Source organism: Oryctolagus cuniculus, chromosome 17, assembly GCF_964237555.1.
Source record: "Oryctolagus cuniculus chromosome 17, mOryCun1.1, whole genome shotgun sequence".
Taxonomy (NCBI): Eukaryota; Metazoa; Chordata; class Mammalia; order Lagomorpha; family Leporidae; genus Oryctolagus; species Oryctolagus cuniculus.
The window spans coordinates 39324917-39344521 of record NC_091448.1 but is presented as its reverse complement, the minus strand read 5'-3'; the positions used below and the strand labels follow the sequence as shown (position 1 = coordinate 39344521).

Below are 19605 nucleotides of genomic sequence, written 5' to 3'. Positions count from 1 at the left end.
CTTCTCAGGCTCTCAACATTGGAACTCCCCATGCTCAATCCTCACTTACTCTTTTCTCCATCTATATTCACTTCCCAGATGATCTCAGCAAGTTTTGTGGCTTTCAGTCATCCATACACTGAGGACTCTGACAGAGGCCTTTCCAGTCCAGATCCCTATTCCGTACTCCAGACAGGCCTCTCCACCTCCCCCCTGAACATCTCCACATGCATGCCAGATAGACATCTAAACACGATATTCCCCAGACTCAGCTCTTGGTTGATTTTCCGGCTCATTCCTCCTGGTCTCCACCATCCCAAGAGGTGGCTGCTTTACCTTTCCAGCTGATCATGTAAATCCCGAGACAGCCTTGACTCCTCTGTGTCAGTCGTGCTCCTATCTCTCCTTCCTTCTAAATATACCCTGATCTAAGCCATTTTCCTTTCCCAGCTGGACTAAGAGAACATTTTCATAACCAGTCTCCTCTTTCCTCTCCGTCTTCTCCTACCTCCCAAGCTGCTCTACAGTGTATTCTCCACACATCACACACAGCCTTCTGAAATTTAAAACAAGAACTGTTACCATCTGGAAGGCTAATTTGGACCAAAACTACTACCAAAATCAACTGAAAACGCTAGGTTAAAAACAAGAAACCTTAACATTGGAGGGCTATAAGACAGGAAAGACTTACTAGACAAAAACTGAAAATAATACAGGAACTCCAAATTGGTAAATAGAGAGCCGAGGTAAATCTGAACTTGGGTTTCAATGAATTCACAATGAGAAAGGGACAAAATTAAAAGGCCAGGGCTCATCCAAGGTGGAGTGTCTGATGAGAAACCTTTTCCACATTAAGCTCAAGCCCCAAAAGGCTACATATTCAGGGTTATCCAGAAGGATGAACTAGAAATTATCATCCCTCATGTGGACCTGCAGTAGTAATTCATATGGAAAGGATATTTTAAAGAAAACCTCAAGCTTTAAGTTGAATTTAGAGTGGCCCCTGAACTCCTTGCAGCATCAAATGCAAACCCTCTCTGCAGAAAGGCTCCATTATCCTGGGTCTCAAATTCTTCCACACTTTTCCCAAGCACAAACATGAAAACAAGACATGATGAGCAGAACCAGAAAAATACAACACCTGGAACATACAAACCAAAACTTCAGATATTGTGGCGATCAGGTATGAACTATATGTTTAAGAGGCAAGTTTGGAAAGATGTGCAAAGGCAAAGACACCATAAAAAGTGACGCAGCAGATCTAAGAAAGAATCAGAAGTTCTGTAAGTTAGTAATTAAAGGCATCCACCCATACATACACTCAGAGACAGTAAAGCTTCAAGGGAAGGGGCTGGCACTGGGATGCAGCGGGCTGCGCCTGCAATGCCAGCATCCCGTATCAGAATGCCAGTTCAAGGCCCAGTTGCCCCACTTCTGATCCAGCTCCCTGCTAATGCACCCCAGAAGGTAGCAGAAGATGACCCAAGTACTTGGATCCCTGCCACCCTTGTGGCAGACCCAGATGAAGCTCCAGGCTCCCAATGTTGGCCTGGACTAGCCCTGGCCATCGCAACCATTTGGGGAGTGAATCAGCAGATGGAAGATCTCAACCTCCCTCCCTCTGTCTCTCTCTCCTCTTCAAATAAATATTTTTTAAAAAATTCAAAGGAGCAACAGACATGCATCCACATATCTAACTAAAGGATGTTATAATGTTTATAGCAACATTACCCACATGGGAAATTTGGAAATAAATTGTGCAATTTTAAAAGTTTTAGAGAAGCAGAGAAACAGGGAGATGGACAGGGAGCTCTCCGAAGGTTGCTTTAATCCCTAGATGTCCTCAGTGTTACCCAATTGGTGGCCAAACCCAGGAGCTGCTAACCCAATCCAGGCCTCAGGTCTCCCATGTGGGAGCCATTACTGTCTGCCTCCCAAGGTACACATTAGTAAGAAGATGGAATAGGGAGTGGAGGTAGTACTGTAACCCAGGCACCCATATATGTGATGTGGGCATCCTAACAGTGACTTTACCATTACACCAACACCTCCCCCACACTGTACAATGTTAACACACACACACAAAAATGCTAAATAGCAGTGAGAATGAATAATGTGCTGATGCACAGAATAACATGTAAGAATCAGACTAATGATACTGAATGAAAATAGACACGAAAGAGTACCTACTTTATGATTCCACTTATAAAAATACAAAATAAGTAACACTAATTTATGCTGTAGAAATTCAAATTACTCAAGTCTGGCCTTGTGGCACAGTGGGTTAAGCTGATGCTTTGATGCCAGCATCTCATATTGGAGCACATGTTCAAGTCCCAGATGGTACACTTCCTATCCAGCTCCCTGCTAGTGTACATGGGAAAGCAGCAGAAAATAGTCCAAGTGCTTGGGCCCCTACCACCCGTGTTGGAGACCTGGCTGGAGTATCAACTTCAGTCTGGCCCACTCCTGCTTCCCAAATGCATGTGAGAGTATTGTACTACATATTAATAGCCTAGGAAAAGTTCAAAATTCAAAGTCCAGTTTCTACTGGACACATAAAACTTTCACACCATCCTAAAGAAAAAAAAAGTTGAATCCCAACTCAGAAACCATCTATAAACCATCTATAACTGCCAACTTAGTTCTATACACAATGAAAATACCAAAGAATAAAGATGAAAACAAAGGCATTTTCAGGCAAATGGAAACTTTAAGTATGCCTCCCGCAAACTATCACTGAAGGATCTACAGGATGAATTCTAGGTAGAAGAAAACAGCAGGCGTCCTTCCTTACCCACCGTTTCGCTCTCCGTGTTTTCAGTTACCTGTGGTCTGTTACTCGCTATCAGTCATCAAGAAGTGTTAACAAATGAGGAACTGGAAGAAGTCGTTGAGTCATCCTCAGGGGAGGATTAAGATGAAAAAGAAGAGACTAAAGCAGAACCAGCAACATGGACTGTTACTGAAGTTTGAATTGCACAGACATTAAAGGAGAAAATTACGGAATATAGTCCTCAGATGGAAGAGAGCATTAGAATTACCCGTGGGATCAGTGAAGGATCACAGCCTATGTGATAATACTTTGATCAGTTAAAAAAAAAAAAAAGACAACAACTTCTGATTACAATGTTACTCCAAAAAGATTTGACAAAAACATTTCTAACTACCACGGATCCCAACCGTCAACATCGTCAGCACCTTCATGGCCGGATGATCAAGGCGCACCTGAAGCAGGTGACCTCCTCCTGACCTCTCATCAGGTCACTGGTAGCCGAACACTACGTCACACTGCCTGCATCATTCACCTCATTTCAGCCCATCATATGGGCATCATATCATTGCCAGAAGATATTTTCAGACAGATCACATTCACAGAACTTGTATTATAATAATTATAATTGTTTCATTTCATCATTAGCTATTATTGCTAGTCTCTTATTGCACCTAATTTATGTTAAAATTTTTTAAAAGATTTGATTTTATTTCTTTGAAATGCATAATGATAGAGACAAAGGAACAGAGAAATATTCCACACTCTGGGGTTCACTTTCCAAACAGCCTCCACAAATAGGGCTGAGCCAGGCCAAAGCCAGGAGCTTGGAACTCCATCCAGGTCTCCCACATGGGTGGCAAGGGCCCAAGGGTCATCTTCTGCTGCCTTCCCAGGTGCATTAGCATAGAGCTAGATCAGAAGCAGAACAGCCAGATCTTGAACCAGCACTCTATATGGGATACCAGTATTGCAGGTGGCAGCCTAACCCTCTGTGCAACAACACTAGCCCCTATAAGTTTACTTTTTTTTATAAGTATATATGTACAGGAAAAAACTTAGTATGGTTGCCCTCCATATCTGCAGGTTTTGAATTCATGGATTCAATCAACCACTGATTTAAAGTATTTGAAAAAAAACTATGCCTGAACTGAATATGTATAGTTTTTTCTTGTCATTATTCTCTAAACAATACAGGCTAACAACTATGGGTGTTCCCAGAGCATTAACATTATATTAGATATGATAAGTAATCTATAGATGATTTGAAGTATATGGGAGGAGGGTGAACATTTGGTGCAGCAGTTAAGATCCTGTTTGGGACTCCTACCCCCCCTATCAGAGTGAGTTCAAATCCCACCTTCACCCTCATTCCAGCTTCCTGCCAGTGAAGACCCTGGGAGGCAATAGTGACGGCTTAAATAATTGAGTTCCTAGCCGGCGCCGTGGCTCAATAGGCTAATCCTCCACCTTGCGGCGCCGGCACACCGGGTTCTAGTCCTGGTTGGGGCGCCGGATTCTGTCCCGGTTGCCCCTCTTCCAGGCCAGCTCTCTGCTATGGCCAGGGAGTGCAGTGGAGGATGGCCCAGGTGCTTGGGCCCTGCACCCCATGGGAGACCAGGAAAAGCACCTGGATCCTGGCTCCTGCCATCGGATCAGCGCGGTGCGCCGGCTGCAGCGACGGCCATTGGAGGGTGAACCAACGGCAAAAGGAAGACCTTTCTCTCTGTCTCTCTCTCTCACTGTCCACTCTGCCTGTCAAAAAAAAAAAATAAATAAAAAAAATAAATAAATAAATAAATAAAAAATAATTGAGTTCCTGCCACTGGAGACCTGAATTGTGTTTCTGTGTCTTTGGTTTTGGCCCTGCCTCACCCTCCCCCACCTGGCCATCACGGGCATTTGGGGAGTAAACAGCAAATGTCAGCATGTCTCTCTCTCTCTCTCTCTCTCTCTCATTCTCACTTTATCTCTCTCTGCCTCTCAAATAAATAAATAAAATTTAACATAAAAAGAATGAAAGGCATAAGTAACAATAAGAAAAATGGGAGGGACATCACTACAGATTCTGCAGATTATGAACATTTTACACCAAAAAAGGATATTTATTAATATTTTATGTCAAAATGTTGAAGATTTAGATAAAATGGACAAATTCCTGGATATCAAAAAATAAGTGGAAAACATAACTCATCCTATAACCATTAAGAAAATTGCAAAAGTAATAAAAATTTTTCTCATAAAAGCTGTTCAAGACAATCAGACTTCTTATTAACATAATGAAAAATAATAAGGTGGCTGGCACCACAGCTCACTTGGCTAATCCTCCGCCTATGGTGCCAGCACCCCGGGTTCTAGTCCCTGTTGGGGTGCCGGATTCTGTCCCGGTTGCTCCTCTTCCAGTCCAGCTCTCTGCTGTGGCCAGGGAGTGCAGTGGAGGATGGCCCAAGTACTTGGGCTCTGCACCCCATGGGAGACCAGGATAAGCACCTGGCTCCTGGCTTTGGATCAGCGCAGCACACCGGCCGCAGAGGCCATTTGGGGGGTGAACCAACGGAAGGAAGACCTTTCTCTCTGTCTCTCTCTCTCACTTTCTAACTCTGCCTGTCAAAAAAATAATAATAAGAGAAATAGAGAACATGCAAATTATCAGAGACATAAAAGATATTGGGGCCAGTGCTGTAGCTCAGCAGGTTGGGCCACTGCCTGGGATGCCAGGATCTCATATGAGCTCTCGTTTGAGTCCTGGCAGCTCCACTTCCAGTTGAGTTCCCTGCTCGTGTACCTGAAAAAGCATCAGAAAAAGGCCCAAGTGCCTGGGGCCCTGCCACTCACATGGGAGACCCAAATAGAGTTCCTGGCTCCTGGTCTCAGCCTGGCCCAGCCCTGGCATTTGAGGAGTGAAACAGCAGATGGAAGATCTCTCTCTGCTCTCCCCTTCTCTCTATAACTCTGCCTTTCAAATAAATAAAATTTTTAAGAAAAAAAAAAAAAACGGCATCAACCAGTAGAGTGGGACTTGGGTGCAGCAGGTTAAGCTGTTGCCTGGGACACCTGCATCCCATACCAGAGTGCCTGTTCAAATCCTGACTATTTCATGCTTCTGGTCTAGCTTCCTGCTAATGTGCGGGAGGGGCAGCACATAATGGCCCAAGTACTTGGGTTCCTACACCCATGTGGGAGATCAGGATGGAATTCCCAGCTCCTGGCTTCAGCTTGGCCTACCCCAACTGATGTGGGCATTTGAGGAGTGAATCAGCAGATGGAAGATTCTCTCTCTCTGTCTCTCTCTCTCTCTCTCTCTTTCTCCCCACCCCCCTCAAGCCCCCCATCTCTCTGCCTTTTAAATAAATAAATCTTTTTTTAAAAAAAGGATATCAAGCCGGCGCCGCGGCTCACTAGGCTAATCCTCCGCCTAGCGGCGCCGGCACACCGGGTTCTAGTCCCGGTCGGGGCACCGGATTCTGTCCCGGTTGCCCCTCTTCCAGGCCAGCTCTCTGCTGTGGCCAGGGAGTGCAGTAGAGGATGGCCCAGGTGCTTGCGCCCTGCACCCCATGGGAGACCAGGATAAGTACCTGGCTCCTGCCATCAGATCAGCGCGGTGCGTTGGCCGCAGCACGCCAGCCGCAGCGGCCATTGGAGGGTGAACCAACAGCAAAAGGAAGACCTTTCTCTCTGTCTCTCTCTCTCTCACTGTCCACTCTGCCTGTCAAAAAAAAAAAAAAAAAAAAAAAGGATATCAAACAAGTGTAATATGTACCTCATGTTTGGTTCCTAATCCAAGTAAAACTGAAAAAAGGGGCAATTGTTAAAACTGGGATATTAATTGGACATATGATGGTTTTCATAAGTTATTGATTTTTAGATATAATGTTTTATGGCTATATTAGGTAAAAGAGAGGTAAGCTAGTATGTCTATTTATAGATAATAAAGTATTTATAGGTAAAACATTTCATCTGAATTTGCTTCAAAATAATCAATGTTTGGAAGAGGAAGAAGAAAGGATACAGTTGAAATAAAAGCCCATATATTAAAAATTGATAAAATAACAGGTATGTGAAAATTCCCTATTCTATTTCTCAGTATTTATGTATGTTTTGGATTTTCTGCAATACAAGAATTTTTTAATATTTATTTATTTACTTGAGAGACAGGCTTACAGAGGAAGAGACAGAGATAGAGGTCTTCCACCTGCTGGCTCACCCCCCAAATGGCTACAACAGCCAGAGCTGGGCTGATCTGAAGCCAGGAGCCAGGAGCTTCTTCCAGGTCTCCCACATGGGTGCAGGGTCCCAAGGACTTGGGCTATTCTCCACTGCTTTCCCAGGCCATTAGCAGGGAGCTGGATAGGAAGTACAGTATCCAGGACTCAAACCAGCACCGCAGGCGGAGGCTTAACCTACTACATCATGGCACCAGCCCCCATAATACAACAATTTTAAAACAGTTAAATCCAAAATCTACAACATACATCATCTGGTCCCTCTGACCTCTCTGACCTCATGTCTTACTCTTTTTCTCTCTTGCTGCTCCAGACACACTGGAACCTACTGCCTCAAGACCTTTTCAACTCATTCCTTCTGCTTAGAGCAGATATACACAGGGCTAGCTCCCTCATTTCTTCCAAGACCTCTTTTCTCACTAGTTTCTTAGAAAGGCCTTCTCTGACCGCTATAAAATCACACATGGGATTTTCTTTTTTACTATGATTTCAAACACAAATGTAAGCTTCTTGAAAGAGAAATTCTGTTTTTGCTCACCTAAAACAGTGACTGGCTCATGGTGAGTACCCAATTATTATATGTCAAACGAATACTCTGATGTCAAACAAAAGCAACTAATGGAATTAACGAAAGAGTATCCTAAGAGAACTACATATTTCAATGCCTGCATATTGTCAAAGCATATATCATTTACTTTGTATCTGTTTCTGATTTATGCTTCATCTCCATGATTTCTATCATGAAGAGATCAATGGGGTAACCTGGTCTTCTAATAGCCAAAACGGAATCCACCACAGCCTGAAAAAGAAGCAGATGAGAAGAGTGTGTTATTTGGACTGTGAGAAGAAATCACTGCTTTAAGTAATCTATCACCACCAGACTAAATGGGTTCAGGACTTCAGGCCTCAAAACGCAAGGCAAGGCCAATTAGCTCCAGGTTATTATGGACACTGACAATAACCGATACCGTTAGACCCCGAGGAACTTCAGAGGTCATCAGGTCTAAACCCACTATTTTACTGAAAAGGAAACATGAGGCCTTGAGAAGGCACGGGGTGGGTGTTCCGTGCAGCGGTTAAGCTAGTGCTTGGGACGCCTGTATCCCATATCAGGGTGCCTGGCTGGAGTCCCAGCTACTCTGCTTCAGATCCAGCTTCCTACTAATGCACACCCTGGGAAGCAGCAGCTGATGGTGCAAATACCTGGGTCCTTGCCACACACATGGCAGACCCAAATGGAGTTCCAGGCTCCTGGCTTCAGCCTGGCCTAGCCACAACCATTGCAGGCATTTGTAGAGTGAACTAGCAGATGAAGGATCTCTGTCTATCTCTCTGTCTCTGTCTCTGTCTTTCAAATCAGATGCAAATAAATAGTTTTTTAAATTAATAAATTTAAAAAAAAAAGAAGTTACAGTCTTAAAATGAGATCTAACAGCTAATGGTAGAGACAAGACTAGAATTCAAGTCTATTTAAAAAAAAGTATTTATTTTATTTTATTTATTTGAGAGGCAGAGGAAAAGTGAGAAGCAGGCAAAGTTCCCATTCACTGGCTCCTTCCTCAAATGCCCACAATGGCTGGGTCTGGGACAGGCTGCAGTCAGCAGCCAAGAATTCAATCCATTTCTTCTGTGTAGATAACAGGGACCCAACCATCTGAGCCATAGCCTGCTGCCTCCCAGGGTGTGCACCAGCAGGAAGCTGGAATTAAGAGTGGAGCTGGAGGAGCCGGCTAAGTCCCAGCTGTTCTGCTTCTGATCCAGCTCCCTGCTAATGCACCCGGGAAAGCAGGGAAGATGGCCCAAGTGCTTGGGTCCCAGCATGGGAGACCCAGAAGAAACTCCTGACTTTGGCCTGGCCCAGCCCCAGATGTTGTAGCCTCCTGGGGAGTAAACCAGCAGATGGAAGATTCTCTCTCTCTCTCTGCCCCCCCCCCATATCGCTGCTTTTCAAATAAATAAAATCTTAAATTAAAAAAAAAAAAAAACAACGGTGGAGGGGTGGAGGTGGGATTCAAACCCAGCCAACTCTGATATGGGATGCAGGCATCCTAATCAGCATCTTAACCAGGCCAAATGCCTGCTCCAAATTCAGGTCTCTTTAAGCACTAAGCTACTGTTCTTCCTACCGTATGAATACTACTCAAACTTTTCTTTAAAAAAAAAAAGAATATTTTGAGGTTGCTTCTATTTTTTTAAAAGATTTTATTTATTTATTTGAAGGGTAGAGTTACAGACAGTGAGAGGAAGAGACAGAGGGAAAGGTCTTCCAATGGTTCACTCCCCAGTTGGCCACAATGGCTGGAGCTGCACCAATCCGAAGCCAGGAGCCAGGAGCTTCCTTCGGGTTTTCCCACGTGGGATCAGGGGCCCAAGCACTTGGGCCATCTTCTACTGCTTTCCCAGGCCATAGCAGGGAGCTGGTTCGGAAGAGGAGCAGCCGGGACTAGAACTAGTGCCCATATGGGATGCCAGGGGAGGATTAACCTACTGTGCCACAGCACCAGCCCCTACTCAAACTTTTCTACCAAAGGACACTTAATGAAAAAGAAAGAAAGATTGGGGCCAGCACTGTGGCATAGAGGGATAAGCCTCCAAATGCAGTGCCTATAATCCATATGGTTGTCAGTTTGAATCCTGGCTGCTCCACTTCTGATTCAGCACCCTGCAAATGCACCTGTAAAGACCATAAAAGATGGCCCAACTACTTGGGCCTCTGCACCCATGTGGGAGACTTCCAGAGGAAGCTCCTGGCTCCTGGCTTCAGATCAGCCCAGCTCAGGTAGTTGTGGCCATTTGGAGAATGAGCCAGCAGATAGAAGGTATCTTTCTCTCTCCCTCTCCCTCTCCCTCTCCCTCTCTCTCTCCCCCACTTCCTCCCTCCTTCTCTCTAACTCTGATTTTCAAATAAATAAATCTTTTTTAAAAATTTCACATACACATACATACTTAATATATATTTAAAGTTTTTATTTGTTAAAGGATTTTATTGATTTATTTGAGAGGTAGATTTACAGACAGAGGGAGAGACAGAAAGATCTTTCATCCACTAGCTCACTCTCCAAATGGCCGTAATGGCTGGAGTTGGGCTGATTTGAAGCCAGGAGCCAGGAGCTTCCTCCAGGTCTCCCACGTGGGTTCAGGGGCCCAAGCACTTGAGCCATCTTCTACTGCTTTCCCAGGCCACAGCAGAGAGCTTGTTCAGAAGAGGAACAGCTGGGACACAAATTGGAGCTCATATGGGATGCCAGTGCTGCAGGGAGAGGCTTAGCCTACTATACCACAGCACCAGCCCCTAAAGACTTTTTTTTTATTTCAAAGGTAGAGTTACAGAGAAAGAGAAGGACACACATACACAGGGAGAGAGAGAGAGAGAAACAGAGACAGAGATGGACAGAGAGACAGACAGAGACAAAGAGAGATCTTTCATTGGTTGACTCCCCAAATTCACTCCACAACAGCCAGATCTGGGCCAGGCCAAAGCTAAGAGCCTGGAATTCCATCCTGGTCTTCCACGTGGGTGGCAAGGGCCCAAACACATGGGCCATCATTCACGGCCTCCCCACACACATTAGCAGGGAGTTATTTAGATGGGAAGTGGAACAGTAGGGACTCAAACTGGTGCTCATATGGGATGCAGGCATATCAGGTGGCAATTTAACCCACTGTATAACAATGCCAGCCCCCTATAAATGTTTGTTTCAGTGGGAAAATATGCTTTCCCCAAAAATCATAAGCTAAAATTAACATTCCAAAAAGATTTGTATTGGGGGCCGGTGTCGTGGCTCACTTGGTTAATCCTCTGCCTGCGGTGCCAGCATCCCATATGGGCGCCGGGTTCTAGTCCCGGTTGCTCCTCTTCTGGTCTAGCTCTCTGCTGTGGCCCGGGAGGGCAGTGGAGGATGGCCCAAGTCCTTGGGCCCCTGCACCCGCATGGGAGACCAAGAAGAGGCACCTGGCTCCTGGCTTCGGATCAGCGCAGCTCCGGCTGTGGCGGCCATTTGGGGGGTGAACCAATGGAAGGAAGACCTTTATCTCTGTGTCTCTGTCTCTCTCTCACTGTCTAACTCTGTCAAATAAATAAAAAAAAAAATTTTAAAAAGATCTCTCAGGTCTGAGAGTGTCTATAAAAAAAAGATTTTTCTCATTAATAATGCCACATATCCCCCAAGAATATACATTTTAAGAAGCAGAGCACAGGGGTGGGTATTTGGCACAGCAGTAAGTTGCTGCCTGGGATGCCCACATCCTGTATTGGAGTCCCTAGGTCAAGTCTTGGCTCTGCTTCTGATCCAGCATCCTGCTAACGCACATCCTGGGAGGTAGTAAGTGATGGCTGAAGTGCGAGACCTACACTGAGTTTTAGACTCCTGGCTTCAGCCTGGCCCAGTCATGGCTGTTGTGAGTGAAACAATGGATGCAGGTTCTCTGTCTCTCTCCATCTCTGCCTTTCAAATACATAGATTTATTAAAATAAACATTTATAAAAATAAAGCATAGCATCTCTTATTGTTAAGCTCAGAAAAAAATAGTATGAAAAAGCTGACTATATAAGTAAAAATATGAAAGGAAAAGAAAACACCATAATATGTTAGAAAAATTTACCTGAGGTAGCCTAACATGTGGTTCTGGAGCCTAATAGGGAATAAGACAAAGTCCACTGGATAGACGATCATTGTTTCCATAGCTCTGAAACAGAATGGCTGTCCTAACCAGAGAGATTCAAGGTGCCTGTCTCCCATTTCGGAGCTCCTTAGTTCCATACTTGCCTCAAGCTCTTGCTGCTATGGATCCTGGGAGATGGTGGTGATAGCTCAAGTGGTTGGGTTCCTGCCACACATGGGGGTCCTGGATTGAGGTCCTAGCTCCTGGCTCTGAGCCAGCAGATGGGATCTCTCCCCTCCCCTCCCCTCCCTTACCCTCTCCCCTCTTCCCCTCTCCTCTCTCTCTCTCCCCCTAAATAAATAAATTAAAATATTATAATATAATGAAAACAAAGCTCTACTTTAAGGAATTCAGTATACCACCCAAGGGCTTCCACAGGACATGCTCCATAGGCAACCACACCCCTGGCAACTTTCCAGTCATGTAAAAGAAGTTGTTTTTTTTTTTTTTTTTAAGATTTATTTTATTTATTTGAGAGGTAGAGTTACAGACAGTGAGAGAGAGGGACGATCTTCCTTCCATTGGTTCACTCCCCAAATGGCCACAACGGCCAGAGCTACACCAATCCAAAGCTAGGAGCGAGGTGCTTTTTTTCAGTCTCCCACATGGGTGCAGGGGTCCAAGGACTTGGGCCATCTTCTACTGCTTTCCCAGGCCACAGCAGAGAGCTAGATTGGAAGAGCAGCCGGGACTAGAACCGGCACCCACATGGGATGCTGATGTCGCAGGCGGAGGATTAACCTACTGTGCCATAGCGCCAGCCCCATAAAAGAAGGTTTAAGGACACTTTTGAAGAATTACAAATATTCTGATCAAATAACTCTTGCCTACGGTAGGCCCATAAAAGTTTGTCTTCTGTGGCTTATTTTATGTTCAAAAGAATCACATGCAGTACTTGGTTATCCTATAGGAAAAAGAAGACTATCTCCATGTGTTAGGCTACACTCATTCTAAATGCAAGAGTTTAATCACATACCTTTGTTAACACATCAGCCAGGTCAGCACGAACTTTAGTCCGCAGAGATGTTCTAGCCACATCTAAAAGGATTTCTCTTTTCATCTCCTTACCTACTTTAACTTTCTCCAAAACTTCTAGGGCCTTTATCTTGGCAGCTTCAAAGCCTTCAGCTATTATTCTAGGGTGCAGACCCTATTACACCAATATAAAATTATAAAGTTAGCCATAGTGAAATAATTATCCTCTCCTATTGATAAGTATGTACAAAAATAACATTATCCATATTAATGACACTAAATATTAGTTATGTATATAATTTATAAAAGTCATCTCTGAAACAATATCAAACTTACAGGAAAGTTGAAAGTCTAGTACAAAAAAATTTTTTTTTATTTAACATTTACTTATTTGAAAGGCAGAGTTACAGAGAGGCAGGCAGAGAGAGAGAGAAAGCGAGACAGAGAGATTGATTTTCTATCCACTGATTCACTCCCCAAATGGTCACAATGGCCAGAGCTGGGCTGATCTAAAGCCAGGAGCCAGGGGTTTCTTCCAGGTCTCCCACACAGGTGCACAGGCCCAAGCACTTGGGCCATCTTCTACTGCTTTTCCAGGCCATAGCAAGGAGTTGGGTCTGAAGTAGAGCAGCCAGGTCTCAAACTGATGCCCATAGGGGATGCCGGTGCTGAATACAGCAGCTTTACCCACTATGCCACAGCACCGGCCCCTAGTACAAAAATTTTATTTCCAAAACTTTTTTTTTTTTTTTTTTGACAGGCAGAGTGGACAGTGAGAGAGACAGAGAGAAAGCTCTTCCTTTTCTGTTGGTTCACCCCACAATGGCCACCACGGCTGGCGCACCGCGCTGATCCGAAGGCAGGAGCCAGGTGCTTCTCCTGGTCTCCCATGGGGTGCAGGGCCCAAGCACTTGGGCCATCCTCCACTGCACTCCCGGGCCACAGCAGAGAGCTGGCCTGGAAGAGGGGCAACCGGGACAGAATACGGTGCCCCGACCGGGAACCCGGTGTGCCAGCGCCACAGGCGGAGGATTAGCCTATTGAGTCGCAGCACTGGCCATTCCAAAACTTTTTAACTACATTGTTGGGTGGTACCCTTCTGAATGGGTACAAAAGATTTCTTTTAATCAAAGAAATCAAAGAATCAGCACTGGTTGAGAGAAAAATGGTAGAAAGATACCACCTTCACCAAGTGATCAAAGTTAACCTCACAGTACTGGGACAGACGGATAGCACGTACCTCCTGCATCATATATGCATTTAGAAACACACAACAGCTCTTCTATGATACTCTTGCCAGAAACTAATCACCTGAGTTCAATTGTGAGGAAACAGACAAATCCAAATCGAGGGACTTTGTATGAAATAACTGGCCTAGGGGCTGGTGCTATGGTGTAGCAGGTAAAGCCACGGCCTGCAGTGCCAGCATCCCATATGGGCACCGGTTCGAGTCCTGCCTGCTCCACTTCCAATCAGCTCCCTGCTAATGCACCTGGGAAAGCAGTGGAAGATGGCCTAAGTCCTTGGGCCCCTGTACCCATGTGGGAAACCCGGAAGAAGCTCCTGGCTCCTGGCTTTGGATTGGCACAGCTCCGGCCATTGCAGCCATCTGGGAAGAGAACCAGCAGATAGAAGACCTTGCATGCGCGCGCACTCTCTCTCTCTCTCTCTCTCTCTGCCTCTCTATAACTCTTTCAAATAAATAAAATAAATCTTTAAAAAAAAAAAAGAAATAACTGGCCTGTACTCCTTAAAAGTAGCAATATCATGAGGCACAAAAGGCAGTTCGGGAACTATTCTAACTTAAAGGAGACTAAAGGGATGTGAAAACTGAACACATGATCCCATATTTTCAATAAAGAACACCAGCAGGACATGTGGTAAAGTGTGAGTAAATCTGGAGATCATGTAGCAGTACTGTATGAATGTGTTAGTGTTGGTGTTCTGCTTTATGTAGTTATAAGATTATGATTATATATGAGAATCCCATGCTTCCAAAAAATACACACTGGAGGCTGTCACTGTGGCATAGTGGATTGGGCCTCCACCTGCAGTGCAGGCATCCCATATGGGCACTGGTTTGAGTCCCGGCTGCTCCATTTCCAATTCAGCTCTCTGCAGATGGCCTGGGAAAGAAGCAGAAGACAGCCTAAGTGCTTGGGCCCCTGCACCCATATGGGGGACCTGGAGGAATCTCCTGGCTCTTGGCTTTAGATTGGCCCAGCTCTGGCTATTGTGGCCATTTCAGGAATAAACCAGCAGATGGAAGACTTCTCTCTCTGTATCTCCCTCCCTCTCTCTCACTAACTCTGCATCTCAAATAAATAAATAAATAAATAAATATTTATAAAGAAAGAAAGTAAAGGAAGGAAGGAAGAAATACACACTGGGTCAGTATTGTGGCACAGCTGGTTAAGCTGCTGCTTGCAACAGTGGCAACCCATATAGGAGTGCCGGTTCAAGTGCTAGCTCCTGACTGCTCCAGTTCCAATCAAGGAACTGCTAACACACCTGGGAAGACAGTGGAAGATGCCCCAAGTACTTGAGCCCTTGTCCCCATGCGAAACACCATGATGGAGTTTCTGGCTCCTGGCTTCAGCCTGGCTCAGCCTTGGCTATTATGGCTATTTAGGGAGTGAATCATTTGATAGAATATATCTCTCTCTGGGAGATAGAAGTAGTGGTGCAGCTGGTTAAGCTGCCACTTGCAACACTGGCATCCCATATGAACGACTATTCATGTCCCAACTGCTCCACTTCTGATCCAGCTCCCTGATCATGGCCTGGAAAAGCAGTGGAGGATGGCCCAAGTATCAGGGCCCTTGCTACCCACATGGGAGACCCAGATCAAGCTTCTGGCTTCAGCCTGGCCCAGCCTCAGCCCTTGCAGCCATTTGGGGAATGAACCAGCAAATGGAAGATCTCTCCCTCTCTTCTTCTCTCTCTGTAATTCTGCCTTCCAAATAAATAGGTAAATTTAAAAAAAAAAATGGTGTGTCTATTCCCATGTGTGTGTTTTTGTTCTGCCTTTCAAACAAGTAAATCTTTAAAAAAAAATTTAGGGGTAGGGTTCAGTATTGTGGTGTAGCTGGTAAAGCTGTCGCCTACGGTGCCAGCATCCCATGTGGGTGCCAGTTAGAGACCCAGCTGTTCCACTTCCCATCCAGCTCCTTGCTAATACACCTGGAAAAGCAGTAGAAGATGGTTCAAGTCCTTGGGCCTCTGCACCTCCCACCTAGGTGGGAGACCTAGAAGAAGCTCCTGGCTCCAGCCTGGCCCTCCCCCGGCTGTTGCGGCCATTTGGGAAGTGAACCTGCAGATGGCAGATCTTGCTCTCTGTCCCTCCCTCCCTCTCTGTAACTCTGAATTTCACATAAATAATCTTTTTAAAAATTTTTAAAGGAAAGATACACTGAAATATTTAGATATCTTGTAACTTATACTATCCAGAAAAACATAAGTACACACACACACATACACATATATCTCAAAGAAAGCAGGGCAGAGTTGGGGAAGAAACAGTAACTCTCGGAGAATCTGAGTAGAAAGCATACAGGGATTATTTGCAATATTCTTACAACTTTTCAGAAGGTCTGAAATTATGGGAAAATTTTTTCTTAAAAACCAGTATTGAGCCGGCACTGCGGCTCAATAGGCTAATCTTCCACCTTGCGGTGCCGGCACACCGGGTTCTAGTCCCGGTCGGGGCGCCGGATTCTGTCCCAGTTGCCCCTCTTCCAGGCCAGCTCTCTGCTGTGGCCCGGGAGTGCAGTGGAGGATGGCCCAAGTGCTTGGGCCCTGCACCCCATGGGAGACCAGGATAAGTATCTGGCTCCTGCCTTCGGATTGGTGTGCTATCCGCAGCGCGGCGGCCATTGGAGGGTGAACCAACAGCAAAAGGAAGACCTTTTTCTCTGTCTCTCTGTCCACTCTGCTTGTCAAAAAAAAAAAAAAAGTATTGTTCTACAAAATAATATACAAACTTTACGAAAACTGGCACTAGGTCCTGTAATATTCTTATTTTTTAAAAGATTTATTTATTTGAAAGAATTACAGAAAAAAAGAGACAAAGGCAGATGCAGAGGGAGAGAGAAGTCTTCCATCTGCTGCTTCACTCTCCAATGGCTGCAATGTCTGGGGCTGGGCCAAACCAAAGCCAGGTGCTTCATCTGGGTCTCCCACATGGGTACAGGGGCCCAAGCACTTGGGACATCTTCCAGTGCTTTCCCAGGCGCATAAGCAGAGTGCTGGATCAGAAGTAGAACATCCAGGACTCAAACCAGCACCCATATGGGATGCCATCGCTGCAGGCAGCACTGGCCCCATGGCAATCGTTAAATAATGACAGTAATTTAGCATTTGTGTAGTAGTCTCTACTCTAAAAGTTGTACATGAATTCTTTAATCTTTTCCACAACACTATGAAATAGGTGTTATTATCAGTCCCATTTTACAAATGAGACCAAAGCCTGAGGGATGGTATAATTTGTCTTAGAGTTTTATTATTAACCATTTTCAACAATTTCCTTGTTCTTGGCTGGCGCCTCGGCTCACTAGGCTAATCCTCCACCTGTGGCGCCAGCACACCAGCTTCTAGTCCCAGAAGGGGCGCCGGATTCTGTCCCGGTTGCTCCTCTTCCAGGCCAGCTCTCTGCTGTGGCCCTGGAGTGCAGTGGAGGATGGCCCAAGTGCTTGGGCCCTGCACCTGCATGGGAGACCAGGAGAAGCACCTGGCTCCTGGTTTCGGATCAGCGCAGTGCGCTGGCCGCAGTGCACCGGCTGCAGCGGCCATTGGGGGGTGAACCAACGGAAAAGGAAGAACTTTCTGTCTCTCTCTCTCTCTCTCTCTCTCTCACTGTCCACTCTGCCTGTCAAAAATAAAAATTAAAAAAAATTTTTTTTCCTTGTTCTAGGACCTCACATTCATGCATCTGGACTACTATGAAAACTTCCTTCCAGTCTTGATTCCCTTAAAACTGTTGCCCAAACATTTAAAATGCCAATCTGACCACATCAGTGATTAAAATATTTCTATGTTTTGTCTGTTCACCACCAGATACAGTGGAGCATGCTACACCGCCCTCCATGATCTGGCTCCTGCCTCCACTCCACCACTGTCCACATCCTTAACTCCAGCAACACCAAAATGCAGGTAGCTCCCTACAATACCATGCTGCTTCTATTCCCTGTGCCTCTGCTCACATTGTTGCTTCTGCCTGGAATGCCTTTCTCCTCATCTCGTGCCCTTTCATATGGTTCACTCTCCCAAAGATTCAACCCAGGCCTTACTTCCTCCTGAGTGCTTTCTGATGATAGGCTAGGTTAGGCTACTCCTCCCTCCTCAGTGTTAGCCTAACTTCATTACTGTACAGCCACAGTTGCATAATTATGAACATATCTCTCAGCATTTCATCCTGCCTGAACTCCTGTCTTCCTAAGCTGACTCTCATATTTATTGTTTTTTCTTCTTCTACCCATGGTTCCAAGGAAACAAATCTTATCCTAGCTTATAGAGTGGACCCAGATCAGTCTAAGTCAGTTCTAAAAATTGTTACTGGTTGAGGTTGGACATAAGGTAAAGTTGACCCAGTCATACTAAATGAAGAATTTATATCCCACAGTTGAGTGAATGCCTTTCTCTTGTCCTTTCCTGCTGAGTATTAGCAAAGGAAGCAAGTTAGCCCAGATTTCCTCCAACAGTCACACATTCAGGATGGCGATAACTCTTAGGGTAACACAAAGTAACAGTGGAAGAGCTAAGAGACAAAAAGGACCCGGGCAGTTGATGACCGATTGAACTTTTTAATCAGCCAACCCTGAAGCTGGCCTTATCTCTCAATGTTCTATTATAGGACATAATAATTTCCTTATTGTTTAAATGAGTTCTAGTCAAGTTTCTACTGCTTACAGTCAAAGACGTCCTAACTGAGATAAGTTGCATGTACTGAATTAATAGACAATTCCCAATACTAAATGAAATACAAAGAAGTAATAATTTTAGTGGCTTGACTAGATTATGCTTCACTGAAATGATCCCTGAATGCAAGAAAAAATTCAAATACTTAATTAGAGAAAAGAGATAAGTAATGCCAAGAAAATAACACAGATTGAAAAAAGGCACAAAGGCAAAAATGTGCATGATGATTTCAGAGGCTGGAGAATGGAGGAGACCGACTAGAGTAGGTGGTTTACAGAGGGAAATAAAACTAGGTGGATCTATTCACAACGTTTAAAACCTTCACGAATTTTTCTCCAGTTTTTTGTTAAGATTTATTTGAAATGCAGAGTTACAGAGAGAGGGAAGACAGATCTTCCATCCACTTGTTCATTCCCCAAATGGCCACAATGACCAGGGCCGGGCCAGGCTGAAGTCCAGAGCTAGGAGCTTTTTCTGGGTCTCCCATGTGGATACAGGGGCCCAAGGACTTGGGCCAAACTCTGCTGCTTTCCCAAACACATGAGCAGGGAGCTGGAGCAGAAGTGGAGCAGCCAGGATTTGCAACGGCACCCAGATGGAATGCTGGTGTTTCAGGCAGCAGCTGTACCCACTACACCATAGTGCTGGCCCCTCCAGTTTTTGTTGTTGTTGTTGTTTTGTTTTTAAGATTTGATTTATTGAAAGGCAGAGTTACAAAAAGAGAGAGGGAGAGACAGAGAGGGCTTCCAACTGCTGGTTCACTCCCTATTTTTAAATGGCCACTGCATCAAAAGTAGAACAGCTGGGACTCAAACTGCTGCCTACATGGGATGCTGGTGTCACAGGCAGCAGCTTAACTGCTGCTCCACGATGCCAGCCTCCTACACTTGATCTTAGCCAAAAAGCCAAGAAGTGATACCACTGGCTTCCTACATTTTTTTTAAGGTATCTGATTTTGTTTCAATTTTATCAGTGCCTTTTTCTTTCTTAGGCCATTACTCATGGGTAATTTTTTTTATCTCTTCATATATCCTAAACATTCGATTTTTAAAAGAGGTACATAGGGTACTGAGAGGT

The 19605-nt window shown here is 44.9% G+C and overlaps 1 protein-coding gene across 6 annotated transcripts in view; it reads right to left on the bottom strand.

The window, feature by feature from the left end:
- The window catches only part of CCT6B (chaperonin containing TCP1 subunit 6B), a 59384-nt gene that overhangs the window by 20433 nt on the left and 19346 nt on the right, over nt 1-19605 (bottom strand). For 4 of the 6 annotated variants that reach the window (XM_051825458.2, XM_051825462.2, XM_051825463.2 and 1 more), the window contains exons 4-5: nt 12614-12787; nt 7671-7774 (exon numbers count right to left, since the gene is read on the bottom strand). In XM_051825458.2, the coding sequence (XP_051681418.2) occupies nt 7671-7774; nt 12614-12787 (278 nt within the window). Of the gene's footprint in view, nt 1-7670; nt 7775-11577; nt 11608-12613; nt 12788-19605 lie in introns of all 6 variants that reach the window. The other 2 variants (XM_051825461.2, XM_051825467.2) reach the window with 1 other exon arrangement.